This window comes from Pimephales promelas, chromosome 24 (genome assembly GCF_988280905.1).
Source record: "Pimephales promelas chromosome 24, fPimPro1.hap1.1, whole genome shotgun sequence".
In the NCBI taxonomy this organism is placed as follows: Eukaryota; Metazoa; Chordata; class Actinopteri; order Cypriniformes; family Leuciscidae; genus Pimephales; species Pimephales promelas.
Genome location: NC_142792.1, coordinates 21,266,690 through 21,285,091, shown reverse-complemented (window position 1 = coordinate 21,285,091; position 18,402 = coordinate 21,266,690). Strand labels below are relative to the sequence as shown.

At 37.1% G+C, this 18,402-nt stretch overlaps 1 protein-coding gene and 1 long non-coding RNA gene across 2 annotated transcripts in view; one reads left to right on the top strand and one right to left on the bottom strand.

The window, feature by feature from the left end:
* large1 (LARGE xylosyl- and glucuronyltransferase 1) overlaps nt 1–18,402 on the top strand; it is a 49,526-nt gene that overhangs the window by 15,584 nt on the left and 15,540 nt on the right. The window contains exons 4-9 of the mRNA XM_039655456.2: nt 7,447–7,529; nt 8,749–8,872; nt 10,213–10,384; nt 12,658–12,762; nt 12,843–12,955; nt 13,521–13,646. Coding sequence (XP_039511390.1) covers nt 7,447–7,529; nt 8,749–8,872; nt 10,213–10,384; nt 12,658–12,762; nt 12,843–12,955; nt 13,521–13,646 — 723 coding nt within the window. The remainder of the gene's footprint in view (nt 1–7,446; nt 7,530–8,748; nt 8,873–10,212; nt 10,385–12,657; nt 12,763–12,842; nt 12,956–13,520; nt 13,647–18,402) is intronic.
* LOC120485890 (uncharacterized) lies at nt 227–2,592 on the bottom strand. Its single transcript, XR_016150099.1, has 6 exons — nt 2,454–2,592; nt 1,937–1,991; nt 1,783–1,834; nt 1,629–1,672; nt 1,441–1,501; nt 227–1,338 (listed from the first exon to the last, which is right to left on the bottom strand). It is a non-coding gene; the product is annotated as an uncharacterized LOC120485890 (long non-coding RNA).

Genomic DNA, 18,402 nt, shown 5'->3' with positions numbered 1-18,402 from the left:
ATTCACTACATTTAAACAAGAAAATCACTCGTGATTGGTTGGCAGATCTGTTACTATTGGTCAGCCGACATAAAATTATAATAATAATAATCATATATATATATATATTCATATTCATATGATATGCTATTATGTTGTTTATTCATGTCATTGTTATCATATGGACTAAATTATTATTACCATCAAGGACATGAATTTATTGAGGAAAGGAACATTTGCCACATACTGTTTATTCAAAGAAATAGCTTTATTAGAACAAACACAAAACTATGTACACAGCATAGGAGAACATCTTTCAAAGCACAGAAAACATGTCCTCCACCCTCTGGAAACATGGGACAACATACATACATACAGCACTACAGTTATACAAATAATCAATAATATATTGCATCTCTATTCAAAAATAAATTGCCCTGAATGGCATCAGAATTGGGCACCAGATATATCAAACACAATGTACAGTGGAGCCAGAATTATGAACGAATAATAAGGATGTAATTTAAAGGTATGGTTCACTTTGAAATAAATTTTTGATATGTTTTATCTTATCTCAAGGGCATCCAAGATGCAGGTGGTTTTGTTTCCACAGTATTTTCAATTTTGATATTTTTAGGTCAAACTGTTGTTGTCTGTCAGTCATATAATGCAGGTCTATGGTCACCACCTCAAAGAGCATGCACAGAGAAGTCCAAATTAAACATGATTTAATGACTCATAAATTAAGTACACAATGATTGACTAAGACACGAAATGAGCGTTTTGGGAAAGAAAACAAACAGTATTTATATTGTATAAATGTGTGTGTGTGTGTGTGTATATATATATATATATATTTAGATATACACAAAATGCAATACATCTTAATATGTTTAGATCTTCACAGTAAAACTTCCGAAATCTGTGTAAACAATGAGTGACGTACCAGTGCAAGATCGCTTCTGGCGGTTTCCACCGCATGCGCAGATCATATATATATATATATACACACACACTGTTCATTTTCTCACACAAACCGCTCGTCTCGTATCTTAAGCCATCAAGGTGTACTTACAGTTATGATTCATTAAATCATGTTTAATTTGTACTTCTCTGTGCATGCTCTTTTAAGAGATCCCCATAGACTTCCATTATATGACTGACTGATGCCCTTGACGTAAGCCAAAACATTTCAAAAAATAATTTCAAAGTGAACTATCCCTTTAAAACTCTTAATTCAAGTCCTGTAGGCTTGGCTCATCAGGGCGAAGTGAATTTAAGTCTTTGCGACGCGTGCTTGAGGTTCACCTTGATGTACATACACCTCAGTGGCTGTGGAACCGAATTTCATGACCCCTTCTGCAAAGTTGAAAAAGACAAATGATTTAGATGTATGCAAAGGCAATCTGCCCCAAGTCCCCACATTTGTAAGCAAAAATATGTTTCTTCTGCATCCACTACCTGGTTTCCTTCAGACGATGGCGGATGTCGACCAGTAGTTTCAGGACCTTTTTCTGGAACACTGAAATAAACGAACACATTTGGTGATGTTTACAATGCTCTAATTAGAATAACAAAGTTTGCTAGCTCACAAGAGAGAAGGTGTCTATTAAAAGTGTCTTCTCCACTGCCAATAGATCAACACTTACCACCAGGTTTCAGTCACTGCATCTCCCAGTCTCAGTCACTGCATCTATACCACAAAAAAATGTGTTTTAAAAGTTATTATCAAATGATGAAACTGAACAGATTTATAAGATATTTAAAAACTTGGTCAAACATTTATAACTGAATATAACATGCCATGTTCCAGTTCTCTTTGGCGTTTTCACCACTGTCTCACGCTCAAAGTCATCTATAAACACAGACGTTAATCCAAATTAGTTTAGTTTTACTTTTTATTTGACTGGGGTCTGTTCAAAAGAAAAGAGGATGAGATCACAACACGTAACGTTACCTTATTTAGGTGTTTTTTCTCCCATCAGCGAAGGACACCTCACTCCTAACAGCCCCTGAGAGACAAAACAAATCACAAACATCTGAAGATTTCACTCATCACACAAAGTGATGCAATTTTACAAACAAGGATAGCCTACACTAGAGCATACAAGCACATTACGCGCTTTGTTTTAGGACCCTGGCACTTATTATTTTTTCATAATTTCTGACGATATTCAGAGTAAATGAGTTAGTTTGATTACTATCAAAGAATGGTAGCTAACTTGCAGCCAGATAACAACGTGCAACCCAACGTACAGTTTAGTGTCCCAAATTTGTTCAAATTGAAATGAAACAAAAAAAGAATTAAGAGCAGCAAGCTAACGCAAAACAAAAAACTGTTCCGTTAGGTTAACACCCTTGGACATTCGCGGCAGTAATCACAGCCGATTTGTGAAGTTTAAGACAAAAACGCTAAACTACCAAAAACTATAAGTAGACATGGACATAGAATTCACTAAGCTGGACGAACTTACCTTCAATTTAGAGGAAAAGATGGGTTCCCCAGCGATCATGACGGCGAAGCAGGCTGAATATCTGTGTAGTTACTTTCTGCTTAAAAAAACACGCCACATGCCTGGCACGTTGCCTCAGCCAATCAGAGTGGCTGACGTTACAGGATGGATTATGACGATATGCTGCCTCAGCCAATCAGAGTTACGTTCACTGGTTTTTGACTCAGGTTGAAAGGCTGTCGTCGGCTGTCCTTTGACTTTTCTGCTGCTGTTAGTTCATTTTAAATTAGGAATAAGGTGGATATACCTAAATAGGCTACCATGAAATGTAAAAATACATATATGCATAAATAAATAACTTTATTAGGTTACTTAAATTAAATAAACCAGTCAAAAAAATTGTAAAAAACAAAAACAAAAAACATCTGTTTATAACTGTGAATTAACATCAAAGATGTTATCATATATTTTGAAAACTGCTTCCGTAAATGTTATGATGAATCTTATAATTTTATTAGGAAAATTTCATATTTATAAGAGTAAAATGAATAATTCTAAACCTTGTTTGAAGTTTTTTTTTTTTTTTTTTTTGGTCTAATTTTTAGTTTTCAGTATATTCTGTCTCTCAAATGTATCGATAAAAATGTAGTGATACAATTGTATTTGCTAAAGAATATTGAAGCTAATTGAAGCTAATTTTCTTTCTTTAAATAGTACAAATTACTGGTTTCTAACTTTCTCTTAAATCATAATATTATACACAATAGAGATAGTCCCTTTCCTGTTTTTATTTCATTTGTTCAATTCTGTCCTATTTTTATTTGTTTCTTATTTATTGTGAAATTATTATTTGTTGATTGTTATCTTTTTGGATGTCATGTTATTGTTGTAATTGTTGTGCATTATGTGCAATGTTAAAAAAACAAAAAACAAAAAAAACACAGCAATTAGGTTATACTGAGCCTGATCTTGTCTTAGAATGAAGTTATACCTTTCAGAAAAATGTTACCTGGGGTGAAACTCCCCTACCCTTATTTGCATGTGTATAGCTCACAGCATTTTCATTTACATGTCAAAGCCTCCTCTAGATTTAGGAGAAGGGGGGACAATGGGGGGACAACTGCCAAGCAAGGCCCACGTCAATTTCCGGCAATTCACAGCAGTTTTGAGTGTTACCTGTAAATTGCCGTGTGCAGTCGTAAACCTGAACTTCCACGACAATCTACAGTGCCGCTTACTGACGAAAATCCCACTTTTCATGCAGTGTTAGTCATCGTCTGTAATCGTTTAAAGCTCTTTGAAGCTGCACTGAAACTCTCATTTGGACCTTGAACCGTTTGGTTGCCATTGAAGTCAATTATATGAAGAAAATACTGGAATGTTTTCATCAAAAACCTTCATTTCTTTTCGACTGAAGAAAGAATGACATGGACATCTTGGATGACATGGGGGTGAGAAAATTATCAGCAAAAGTTTTTTTTTTTTAAAAGTGAACTACTCCTTTAAGACAGTGTTTCTCATCTGGTGGGATTCTGAATCGAGACTTTTATTTTGAAAGACGTACGTTAAAGTTGTTTTGATTGTTTAAATCATAGATATCTATATAAAGGCTAGATATCTCGTCCGCGCTGCTGGCCAATGGAGGTCGACGTCAGCACCTGGCGGCCATCTTGTCACAGGCAGCTCGCTCACTGGTAACATTGTGTTAATGGTGCATGTACTTTTTAAATCACTGTAACTTGCTCAATTTTCTACCGATTTTCAAACGGTCTGGTTTGTTATAAACGGCAGAGATGTAGTTATGATACTGCATACTTATGAATAATAAGTGTATAAATGAATAATCATCAAGAATAGGGTTGGGTATCGTTTGAATTTGAACGATTCCGATTGCGATTCCTTGTTTCGATTCCGGTTCCTAGCGATTCAACGATTCCGATTCTTTTAAGAGGCAGGGTCAAAAAAGTTTAGCTAACCTTGCTAACCAATGGCCTTTCTGAAGGAAATAATCCTTCTGTAAAAATACTCCTTTTGTCACAAATTTTGCATTTTGCCGAGATTTCGTTATTTTTAGAAAAGCGAAGCCACACTTTGGATCGCCGACGTAAGCTACTCATGTTCGACTCGCGTGGTTATGCCAACACTTCCGGTAGACGCTTCTTCGTTGGTGTTGTTCAGCGGTTTCTTCTTCCACTCGGCGGAGTGTGTGAATATCGAAACTAGGAATCGAAATTTTAACTTTTGAACGATTCCGGGAAAAACGAAAAGTTAGTCTCAATTCCAATCGATACTCGATTCTCGATACCCAACCCTAATCAAGAATTATAGCCACATTAATAACGTTTGTAAGAAACCAAACCGTTTGTAAATTCGTCAAGATTTCAACAAGATAAGAGTATTTCTTACATCAGATACCACAGAGCCTGTCTGTGACAAAATGGCCGCCGGTGATGATGATAAATACTCCGCCGTGAGACGTCTAGCCTTTATATAGATATCTATGGTTTAAATAAAGAGTGCCTGAGAAAAACACGTTGTCCTGATTCAGGATGTGCGGTCAGATGAGATGTTCGTAAGTGTCATTATTCTAACGTAGTTGTTCCGAAATAAAAAGTCTCAGGCAAATGCGGAATATATCACTTCACTATATATAATGCGTCTTCCTATGCTTGAATGTTTAAGTTGGCAAAGCTTAAAAACATGCAAATGATTAAATTTTGTGATGGTGCAGCAATGACCCAATCGGGACAGTGACTGTTCCGTCCGCATCTTACACACCACCCCCGGGCCATCGTGCGCTCCTTATTGTTGAGTCCTGCCCAGCGCTTCCGTTATTGTTTTGTGCCTGTCTGAATTAGCACTAAGAGTGTGTCAACATACTGTCAACACCCGGCGTGAATAACTGGTCACACTAGGGCACACGGCAACAAAGTTTACCAGGAGTGACAGTTTTGTCCACGTTTTTTGACCATGGCTGTTGTAACGTATTGGGAAGCCAGAATGTTCCCAGACAGGAGATTTATATGATGCATGTGGCAGCTTGTCTTCTTCGATTTCCACCTACATGTGACGAACTGTGATGTCAGCAATGGATTTACATACTAGCAGTTGATTGGACAGCTACTCTCACTTGAAACACATGCAAAGCATATCCATTGAACAAAATGGCTTCTTTAAGCAAAAAAACAATTTATTGTCCTGAGCTTCTTCCAGATTCTCAAAGAAGAAACTGAGAAACTTCTCAGACTCAGGTTTTTTTCCAGTTCTATTTAGGTTTAAGAAAGCCAGGTTCCTGTTATTGCTCAAGTCTAAGGGGTGGTCACTAAATACTAGTTTTTATTCTAATGAAGAGACTGAGAAATAATTATATAGGGTTATAAAACCATTGCTAAAAACTCATGTGGCCTAAGGCTTTTGGACCACCATATTATAGATGTGTCGTCAGATTTAAAGGAGTAGTTCACTTTTGAAAAAACTTTTGCTGATAAATTACTCACCCCCATGTCATCCAAGATGTCCATGTCTTTCTTTCCTCAGTCGAAAAGAAATTTAGGTTTTTGATGAAAACATTCCAGGATTTTTCTCTATATAATGGACTTCAATGGGAACCGGATGGTTCAAGGTCCAAAAGACAGTTAATAACTGTTTCAGATGCAGCTTCAAACGTCTTTAAACGACACCAGACGATGAATAAGGGTCTTATCATGCGAAACGATCGGTTATTTCAAAACTTATTCCAAAAATGTAACTTTTCTAAGGACAAATGCTAGCCTTGCTCTATTCTCTGAGGCGCGTTTGTAACGTCACGTAATACGTAATTACGTTCAAAAGGTCACGGGCGACGTAGCCGGAAGTACAGAGTCAAAATCGTCCGACATCGTTGTTTTACCTTTTAATTCCTTTTTTTGTAAACGGTGTTTGAGTTAGTTTGCACGTTCAACCTATGCGTTCAACTTGTAAACACTCTGACTCTGTACTTTCGGCTACGTCGCCCGTGACCTTTTGAACGTAATTACGTAATACGTGACGTTGCAAACGCGCCTCACAGAATAAAGCAAGGCTAGCATTTGTCCTTAGAAAAGTTACATTTTTGGAATAAGTTTTGAAATAACCGATCGTTTCGCATGATAAGACCCTTATTCATCGTCTGGTGTCGTTTAAAGACATTTGAAGCTGCATCTGAAACTGTTATTAACACTATCTTTCGGACCTTGAACCATCCGGTTCCCATTGAAGTCCATTATATGGAGAAAAATCCTGGAATGTTTTCATCAAAAACCTAAATTTCTTTCCGACTGAGGAAAGAAAGACATGGACATCTTGGATGACATGGGGGTAAGTAAATTATCAGCAAAGGTTTTTTCAAAAGTGAACTAATCCTTTAAGGTGAACTTCGGTGCAAGTGCGTGCTGAACCCTGGGTAGAGAAAGCTATGGTTCGATTATTATAAAAATTTTTTTACAGAGAACCATTACACCCCCAACAACAACTCCCTAGAAACCACTCAAAACCTATAAACCTATACCAACTACATAGCAATGCCTTAGAAACCAAGAAATGTCCCAGAACACTCTAGCAATAGCGAAGCATAGCAATTCCCTAGCACCCACTTTGAAAACTCTAGCAGCCGCATATGAGCACCCAATAAATAATCCCGAACATTTTAGTAAACCTATAGCAATGCCCTAAAAACCACCCCAGAACACTTTAGTAACTCTCCAGAAAAGCCTAGCATCTACATAGCAATGACCACACTTAACTAGTAACTGCACAGAAATGGCTATGGAACTAGAAATAACCCCAAAGACTCTTGCAACCACACCCAGCAACACCCTAGAAACCATCCAGAACACTCTAACAAACGCATAAAGCAGCCATTGAGAAACCGTATAACAACCTAGCATTATGGCGGTCCATTTTGCACCATCTTTTACGTTTTATAAAATTGATTTTGTCGATGTTGTGTCGTATTTTAAAATCGTTATTGCAACACAACTTGTCTTTCTCACCACAGACCATTCACATTGCCATCGTGTGTGCGGGGTACAATGCGAGCAGAGATGTCGTCACTTTGGTCAAGTCAGTTCTGTTTCACAGGTAAGTTTGAGTCATTGAGGTTGTCCACGTTCAGAGGATTATGTTGCCTCAGAGGGTTGCTGCTTATGTAGACAGCAAGGTGGCTCAGTACGTTTTTGAACAGAGCTCGAGTCTCCTAGTGCATCAGAAGTGTTGGAGTTGGAATTACCTGTCACTCTTTTCGTCATAGGGATTAGACCGTTGTACTAGACATTAGGGCTGGGTAATAAATATCGATTTCTAGATATTAATCGATTCTCATTTTTACGAACCGATATCGATTCTTAAATCTCAAGAATCGATTAGTCATCCTGTTTCATTTGAATGAATGAGACATTGTATCGCGGCTGCGCGCATCCAACAAATCGCACTAATCTTTGTCCTGCTTTGTGACTATTGATATGAAACAAAGTCTCAATTTTCAAATTACGTCCATTTTCTTTAGAAATTCAAAAACATAAATAGCGTTTTGGCGCTGTGGCGTGAGATCGCTCTGGCGCAGCTCCAGAGAAGCAGCAGCGCTGATCTCTCTTCCGGGTTAATAATAGCAGTTACAGCGCGAAATAAACATGAATGAGCATCTGAAAGTGAGTTAAAGATAGAGTACAACTTATCTAAATCCGTATCATGTCACATTGATTCGCTCAATCTGCGTTTCAACCGTGGAAAGACGTCAATTAAACAGCTTGTAATCAATGTCATGTCGTCATATTTACCTCAGAAAACCCACATAAACTCGTTAGTCCACACTCGTTAGTGTTCTTCAATATTTAAAGCATATTTGAATAAATCTGGCAAGTTTTTATGACAGCCACCATTTAAATGTTTATATTTCATATAATCTTCTTATTATAAAAATAAATAAAAGTGTAATTTAAGTGTTTGTATAGCTACAAAACAGTTAATTATTACCTTCATATTAGGTTAATGAAGCCTAGTAGGCTACAACTAGACTATAGACCATAGTTTACAGCATAAGTTAAGAGATTTGATTCCCTTGAGAAAAATTGCCATTTATTGTAACTGATATCCAAAATAATCGATATTGAATTGAATCGAAATCGAATCGAATTGCAAGCTTGTGAATCGAAATCGGATCGAATTGTGAAATTTGTCTCAATACCCAGCCCTACTAGACATACTTTGTATGGAAAGACCTTTATTAGACATTTAAGGTTGGCATGGGGTAATAAAATGAGAATGCTGAAAACCGAATGTTTGTTCTCCCACTATGCGTCAGACGGAACCCACTCCACTTCCATATTATCACGGACTCCATCGCTCGGAAGATCCTGGCCGACCTCTTTCACACCTGGATGGTGCCGGCCGTCCATGTCAACTTCTATGACGCTGATGAGCTGAAGGTTTGTGTGGCTACTGCTTTGCTCAATAGAGCTCAACGGAAATGCAGATTTTCAGCAGCCTTGATGCCTGAAGTATTTCTCCTGATTAATTTTCTTTTTAGATAAAGATTGATTCATAAACTAAATCAACCCGCTGTAAAATGAACCACATGTTGGATTTAAAGCAGTGTTTATTAATGAATAAACTACTTGTTATTATAATTAGGGCTGAACGATTATGGAAAATAATCTAATTGCGATTTTTTTTTTTTTTTTTTTTTTTTTTCTTAACCAATATTGCGATTTAATATGCGATTACTGTTAAGTTTTTTACCTTCTGTATTTGTCGACAAAGACAAGCAATAAATAATTGTACAGTAGGGATGGGAATCTTTAGGCAGCTCATGATCCAATCTACTTTTTGTCTTATTAATTATTCTTAATAACCCTTAAAATATGTATTTAATTACATCTGTAAAAATACATACTTCAATATATATATATATATATATATATATATATATATATATATATATATGTGTGTGTATGTATGTGTATATATCTATATATATATATATGAAGAGTTCAGATGCAAAAGCCTCTGTAAGTGCCATTTGAAATTTTCTTCTAAAATGATAATTTTTATCAAGCTTATATATTTAAGTTCAGTAATTTCACTTAAATAACAATGAAGATTACCTATGAATTGCCATTTAAGTGAAATTACTGAACTTAAATACACAAGCTTGATAAAAATGATCATTCTAGAAGAAAATTTCAAATGGCACTTAGAGGCTTTTGCATCTGAACTCTTCATATATGTATGTATGTATGTATATATATATATATATAAACATTTAATTAAACCAATTACATATTAAGAATTTTAAATAGGCTATATAAACTAATATAGCTTCAAAATGTAAGCTAATAAATAAAGAGGAACAAAAAAAGCGTTACAAGCAATAAACAAAGAGTGGTCTCGGTATTTAGGCTAAGTAGGCTGTCTGAATGTTTATCATTCAAGAGCTGGAGTGATTTCCCCTACTACGATACGATAAGCTGCATTCACACTAATGCACATATCGCTTTTGAAATTGTAAATGTGGTTCAAGATATAACTGACCGTGTTTCCATTAATTTCGCGTACGTTTAGTACATTTAACCAACGAGTCGCTCACAGCCGCATGCACGAGTGCTGTTCACAAAGCGCTCAAAGTATTTTAAAATGAAAGCAGCCTTCTTTCCCCATGTCCATTTTCTATTTTAAATAATTTGAAATTACTCGCATACTTCCTGCCTTTTTCATTTTTGCAGTCTTGCAATTTTTAAATTCATTTGATTTATTGTGTGTTTTTCAGTCTGAGGTGTCTTGGATCCCTAACAAGCATTATTCTGGCATCTATGGCCTGATGAAACTGGTGCTGACCAAGACGCTGCCCTCCGACCTAGAGAAGGTCATCGTCCTGGATACCGACATCACCTTTGCCACAGACATCGCTGAGCTGTGGGTCGTCTTCCACAAGTTTAAAGGTACTTTTCAATAATATTTCATTGAAAGGATAGCTGTTTTTGTGTCGATTGCACTTTAAAAATTAATTTGAATGAAATAATGCATGTTTTGTGGATGATGGTGAGCTTTCAGCCGACTGCACGTTATTGATTGGCACTTTCGAAACAATTAAGCTTTGAAAAATGAAACATTTACAAATCTTTTGTTTTGAATCACTGGTTTGGAGCTTGTATCAAATCCTTTGTGCGCCTTTAACTGCATTATTTGATCTCACGCCTGAAGTGTTATCTACAGTTACTCGTATGTAGTGGGTGAGCAACCCGATTGGCTTTCGACATGAAACCCTGTTGCTTAGAAACAACACACTCTTGTTGAGTATGTTTGATTATTGTGTCTTGAAGAACAGATGAAAGGAAAAGAACGTTTGTTGGGATCTTCAGTACCCGTCTGTTACTCCACACACAAATGTAAAATAATGTTCATTTATTTATTTTGTCCTGTATGCTAATTCACACCACACACTTTTGGGGGGATTTTTTTTTTTCATATCTGTATTGAAATTCATGTGAATATTTTATTGGGGCATAAAGTCAGAAATGTCAGGGTGATACAGCTGTTCTGATATCACAGTGAAGAGAAAAACCTGAAAAAAAGTTTTTTTTTTATTATTATTATTAATATTTGGAAAAAGTCCAAAAGTGCATCCAGCATGCAGAAAAGTCTCTACTTAATCTCAATAAAAACTAGGGATGGGTAGCGATTAATCGCATCCAAAATAAAAGTTTGTGTTTACATGATATATGTGTGTATAATTATTTTGTATATATAAATACTAACACATGCATGTCTATATTTAAGAAATATTTGCATGTGTATATACTTTATATATATTTATACATAATTAATATTATTCTATACTACTATATTATACTATATTATTAAAGATATATTAAGAACACCTTTTTCTTAACCCTTATGCTGCATTGGGGACATTTTTGGTCTTTTGCAGTTTAATTTCTTTGACCATTTTGGCTGTTTTAATGCAAATGGTATGAAATTTGGCAAAATTGTGACTTTTTGGATACATGTAAAAAATGTGATCCCATTTTTCAAAATATGTATAACACACACTGTGTAGATCAAATAGTAACACCCAAAAATGGCCCATTGAAACCCATTAAAATGTTGTTTAAATCTGAGGCTGTCAGTAATACATGAAACATGATTTTTGCACAAACATCCTTTCATTTTGAAGCAAAAGCATTATATTTGCATTATATAGTGTATTCCACCAGATGACGTCACTACATATTTATTCCCTATGGGTGGAAATGCACCTTATTTTAGGCAATAGGCAATGTTTAATAGGTGGCCATTTTTGGTCTCTAACGCGCTAAGTGGGGTTTTTTGCAAAGTGGGACTGTGATAATCCAAATCTAAAGTTTTCTCTTTGCATTTAGTTTATTGAAAATAATTGAATTTTTGTGTTTTTTCCTCTTATACAAATCGATGGTTTCGCAAACAAAACTGGTAATTAAAGGGTTAAAATCCTGAAATTGAATACATTTTTGGTAGTTATGATGAGGACTGATGTTGGTTAAAAGATTTAACTTGGTAAAAGTGGAAAATAATAATAATAAATAATATTTTAGGCAATGTTTAATATGTGGCCATTTTTGGTCCTTAATGCACTCAACGGTGTTAAAAATCTAATGCAGCACAAGGGTTAAATATGTATATGCATGTGTTAGTATTTACATATACAAAATAATTATACACACCACACACACTTATATCATGTAAACACAAACTTTTATTTTGGATGCGATTAATCATTGCCCATCCCTAATAAAAACAAAACAAAAAGAACCTGTTAATAAAAATGTAAGGTTAGGTCAGTTTGTAAAATGTCATGTGGTGCAACTTCCCAACATTTGAACAAGCTATGTTTCCATCCACCTAATTTTATCCAAATTTTGGGATATCACATTGGATGGAAACGCCAAGATTGCACATACACAAAAAAATGCACATAAAAAAAAACAAAATTGTGCCCTCGTTTGAATCAATAAATGTTTTATCCGATTAGAAAAATGTGCATAAACTACAATGTAAACAAATTTTCCAAATAACTTCCTCTATGCGCATCAAAAAAATTGGACGACATAACTGGACTAACCAGCGCAAGTATTTTATGAAATTTGAAAATGACCTTATACAGTGGCTTCTCCTACTTTTCTTGGTGATATTTAGTAAGTCATTAAGATGCTAAGTCACTGTGGCTGTTTTTCAGGTCAGCAGGTTCTTGGTTTAGTGGAGAATCAGAGCGATTGGTACCTGGGGAACCTGTGGAAGAACCATCGGCCGTGGCCAGCATTGGGCAGAGGCTTTAACACCGGTTCGTCTGCCAGATTTCTGATTATCACGCTTATATTACACAACATCTACGATATTCTAAGTGCTGTGTGTGTGTTGAAGGTGTGATTCTGCTGTTGTTGGACCGTTTGAGGAAGCTGAAGTGGGAACAGATGTGGCGGCTGACGGCAGAAAGAGAGCTCATGAGCATGCTGTCTACATCACTTGCTGATCAGGTGAACACATCGGCTCCGTTTCAATCCCCACTGAGCCGCCCTGCGGTCTACTTAGTACAATATGAGTGACCGATTTTCAACTAGGCACGTTTGTATGATGCAACATGCAGCACTTCACATAAAAAGCACATCGGAGACCCTCAATTGGTTTGTTTATCGATAAATAAGTAGTAGACGGGGATTAAAGTCCTCGGATTTACGCCAGTTGGATTGCACTAGAGGCAAGAAATGGCACAGCAGTTCCCCTCAAATTGAAGATACATAGACACCTAATCACTGATCGACCGTCAAAAGACACAAATCAATGACCGTCACGATGAAAGCGATGTGTTGACTGCGGAAATGCAAATATATCTGCTCATGTTACATCAAAGATTTAGTTTTATACATTGTTTTTTTTTGCAGCGTTGAGTATAACAAATCACACGCTTTTGTTGAGTATTTAAATGCAATAACCAACCAGATGCGTTTGTTTCTGTGTACTCACTGAATGAATTTTTGAGTGGAGCTGCTTTAGAGAATTAACATATCAATTTTATGATTATGAACAATATTGTGCCTGCAGGACATCTTCAACGCTGTGATCAAGCAGAACCCGTTCCTGGTGCACCAGCTGCCCTGCTTCTGGAACGTTCAGCTGTCGGACCACACCCGCTCCGAGAAGTGCTACAAAGACGTGTCCGACCTCAAGGTGACGTCACTGTGGAGCTGACACACAATTTCTGCACAAAATTTCTTTTCAACACTATATTCTGTGAATTTGTGAGACTTCCGCTTCATTAACCGCTATAGACCATTTCACAAGATGTAAACAACACTGGTCCAGAAGCACTTCCTGTTTCAGTTTTTTAACAGGATATAAAAGCTGGGATAAAATACAACCAACAGAACATTTCAAACTGAATCAAAAAGTTAAACCAACATCTTTTTACATGTGAAATAAAGAAAACAGTTACAAACTGAAACAGGAAGTGTTTCTGGACCAGTGTTGTTTACATCTTGTGAAATGGTCTATAGGTAAATATGTACAAGAATAGCAAGTGAAGTAAATGGTGAAACTATACCAGTGTGTTCATAAACACAACAAATTATATGGTAAGACATGCAAGTTTTCAATATTAAGATACAAAGTGAGCTGTTTTGTACAGCTAAAAATTAGGGATGTCCCGATCCGATCCACGGCATCGGTATCGCGCCGATACCGGCCCAGAACGCTAGATCGGAGATCGGAGGGGAGAAAAAAAAAATATGAGCGATATCCAGTTTAGCGGCGCAGCCTGTCACGTGATGATTGTTGTGTTTACGCACACGCGCGCAGAGAATCCCTCTCGCTTTGCGCACGGATTCTAATGTAATCGGATGATTCCACCAACAAAAGCTGCATTTCAGTCTTTTCAGAAATTCATTGGCTATCAGAAAATAGCGTCATTTCATTCTCTATTGCAACTGGATAGATAAACTGTCACTCAAAGAGAGGTAGGTACCGATCTTCACCAGGCACGCTCGTTGGCTGTTGGAGTTTAGAAGACACCCCTAACACTCGCCGATTGGCTAAAATTACCTGTCAATCAATAGTTCATGGGTCAGCGGCCATTTTGACATTCTTTTTTCTCCAATGTTTACGTTTCAACTGAAGTTAGACGGATCAATAGTGCTACGTTCACACCGGACGCGAATCGCGCGTCAAATTCGCGCCTGACGCGTCTAGTTTGACGCTTGACCACTAGTGTTAATTCGCGTGTCAAGAGCGAAACTGGCGCGCGTAAAGTTTGAAGCGAAATTTACGCGCGTGACGCGCGTCAGAATCAAAATCCGTTGGCGGTCATTGTTTTTATGTCGACCGAGCATTCATCAAGAGAGTTACTGCTCTGTATTTACTCTGGAGAGCAGAACAGCGGTGTGGGGATCATCGTCGCCGTATATTTGTGTCCACCGGACCCTTCAGAGTCGAACCGTTTGGCGAGTTTCACCATTTGCTCGCTCCAGGAGCTGCGCTGGATGACGGCCGCTGTCAGCGGTACTTCCGCCTGTCACGCGCCCAGTTTGATGACCTGTTGTCCCGCATCTGAGCGAGGATCACCCTCGCCCTCATCCATCTAATCTAGCTGTCATTTATTTTTGTTTTGATAATAAATAGAGCCAGCCTTCAAAAGTTATTAACCTGTCCTGTGATTTTTTTTTTCTTTTTTTTTTTCTCTCTCTCACGTCCAGACACGAATTTATGCACATATGTTGATTGTCTTTACAACATAATACTATTTCTAGATATGGAATGAATAACATTCAATACAAAATGAACATGTCTCCATATATAAATAATGTTTTAAGTGATGAAACATTTGCTTTGTTGTGCATAATCCCACCATGCATTTAGTCATATTAACAAAATAATTTATTGAAGCATCCAGACACTTCACCACGTGAGCAAGCAGCTAGGCTCCTGATTGGTTAACGCGGCGCGAATTCACGCCAAAGTTCAGATTTTTCAACTCGGGCGGCAGACGCAAATTCGCGTCAAACGCGTGAATGCACAACGCTATACCAACTTGACGCGCGAATGAGGCGTATTCGCGTCTTCCGCGCCGCGCTCCACGCCTCATTCGCGCCGCAGGAATTTTTCACGCGCGTAAAGCGTCTTTGCATTGACTTAACATTGAAATCATTCGCGCCTGACGCCCTATTCGCGTCCGGTGTGAACGTAGCATTAGTGCGTCGAAGTTGTGATAGCGCTGTCGGCTAACGCGAAATGCTACTATTTACATTCCATGGATGTTTATTCATACAATTGTTTTGGACTAAAAACTTCTTCAAATTGGATTGTATGGACGCTTTACAGTGAAACCAAACCATTTTTGTTGGAATGTGGACTAACAGATGGCTAATTGGTGAGTTTCTTCCAGTTTGTGTTGGTTTGTTTTGGCTGTTGGTGGTCTGACAAAGAGACAGATTGTGCCCGCTGTGTTGATTGTATCTTAAAATGGTTTACGTCGTTCGAATCACGAGTTTCTTAGCTTTCCAAAGATATGTATTATGTTTACTTTTGTGTTTGTTTTGTTTTGTCTTTCACAAAGTTAAACCTATAAACCACCCTGTGGGCCGTATACGGCACGTCGGACCACGAAAAAAAAAATATCGGACTAATATCGGTATCGGCAAAAGCCAAAGGTGCGGCATCGGTATCGGAAGTGAAAAAGTGGTATCGGGACATCCCTACTAAAAATAGGGAAGTGGATGACAGAGGCTGTGCCTCTCTTACGTTAAAAATAAGGTCGATAGCTGCCGGGACAAACACCTCATCTACGTATTAGGACAAAATCATTGAATCCAGGTGTTCCAATCACTTCCATGGCCACAGTTGTATAAAATCAAGCACCCGGGCATGCAGACGCTTCTGTGATAGGTTCCCACCTGTGCAATGAGTCCATTCGTGAAATTTCCGCACTACTAAATATACAATTGGGAACAACAGCAACTCAGCCTCGAAGTGGTAGGCCACGGCCCATGGTGTGTGGAGTGTGTTTTTCAGGGGTAGGTCTTGGACCATTAGTTCCTGTAAAAGTACCTTCAGCATACTGGGCGATATGACCAAAATTGTGTTTCACAATATGACTAATTTTATTTCACGGTAACGATATATTTCACGATATAGTTATTTATATAGTTATCCTCAAAAAAAACCCAAAAAAAAGACAAAAAGGGCTTTGTATAATAAATAAACAAATACTTCAGAAATGAAAAGTATGTCACCTTTTATTTTACTTGGTAAATTATTTATTTGGTAAACTATTTTTATATCAAAATATTGTAAACAAAAAACACTCATCAACTTTTAGATGAACTTCCCACAACAGATTGATATTAAATAGAACTCATAGGTGCATTTCAACTTGAAATAATTTTTCAATCTCATGCATTGCTTTACTTCATCAATCAGTTTATAATATAATTATAATATTTTTTTTTTTTTACCACATGTGCTTATTATACTGCATTTTTAACTGAGAAGGGTATTCCTGCACAACCGGAGACTGCACACACTGTTTTAACGGGCTTGTTTTGCTCTTTTTTGTTATATCTGGCAACCCGTCAGTTCAGAAGTGACAAGAAGGAGAGCAGCAATATGAAAACCACACCGCAGCTACTGTTAGTGTTGACTAAGTAGTTTAAATTATACACACCTTATAAGAGTGCGTCGAACACCGCGCGCTCCCTCTCAGTGCATGTGCACTAGGGCTGGGTATTGAGACAAATTTCACAATTCGATTCGATTTCGATTCACAAGCTTGCAATTCGATTCGATTACGATTTGATTCGATATCGATTATTTTGGATATCAGTTACAATAAATGGCAATTTTTCTCAAGGGAATCAAATCTCTTAACTAATGCTGTAAACTATGGTCTATATATAAAGTCTAGTTGTAGCCTACTAGGCTTCATTAACCTAATATGAAGGTAATAATGAACTGTTTTGTAGCTATACAAACACTTAAATTACACTTTTATTTATTTTTATAATAAGAAGATTATATGAAATATAAACATTTAAATGGTGGCTGTCATAAAAACGTGCCAGATTTATTCAAATATGCATTAAATATTGAAGAACACTAACGAGTGTGGACTAACGGTTTTCTGAGGTAAATATGACGATACATGACATTGATTACAAGCTGTTTAACTGACGTCTTTCCACGGTTGAAACGCAGATTGAGCGAATCAATGTGAAATGATAGGGATTTCGATAAGTTGTACTCTATCTTTAACACACTTTCAGATGCTCATTCATGTTTATTTCGCGCTGTGACTGCTATTATTAAGCCGGAAGAGAGATCAGCGCTGCTGCTTCTCTGGAGCTGCGCCAGAGTGATCTCACGCCACAGCGCCAAAACGCTATTTATGTTTTTGAATTCCTAAAGAAAATGGACGTAATTTGAAAATTGAGACTTTGTTTCATATCAATAGTAACAAAGCAGGACAAAGATTAGTGCGATTTGTTGGATGCGCGCAGCCGCGATACAATGTCTCATTCATTGAAATGAAACAGGATGACTAATCGATTCTTGAGATTTAAGAATCGATATCGGTTTGTACAAATGAGAATCGATTAATATCGAGAAATCGATATTTATTACCCAGCCCTAATGTGCACGCGCCCGTCTTTTACATCAACAAAATGTGATCGATTAATTTGAGAGTGAAGTTGTAATCACGGATCGAATCAAAGGAAGATTTTATCAACTGGTTCAGTAGGCAATTGTTTGGAGTTAAAAAATATATAACTCGCGCTGCATATTTAGTAATTTTGCCTCAGAAACAGGATTATACATTCGTTTTAACAAGCAGGATGTTCATTCATGCTGAATGCGATTTTCATGTTTAAAAAGTAACTATACATAAGAGAAGGAAAGATGCGGATAACTAGATAGCAAACTGACATTGAATCAA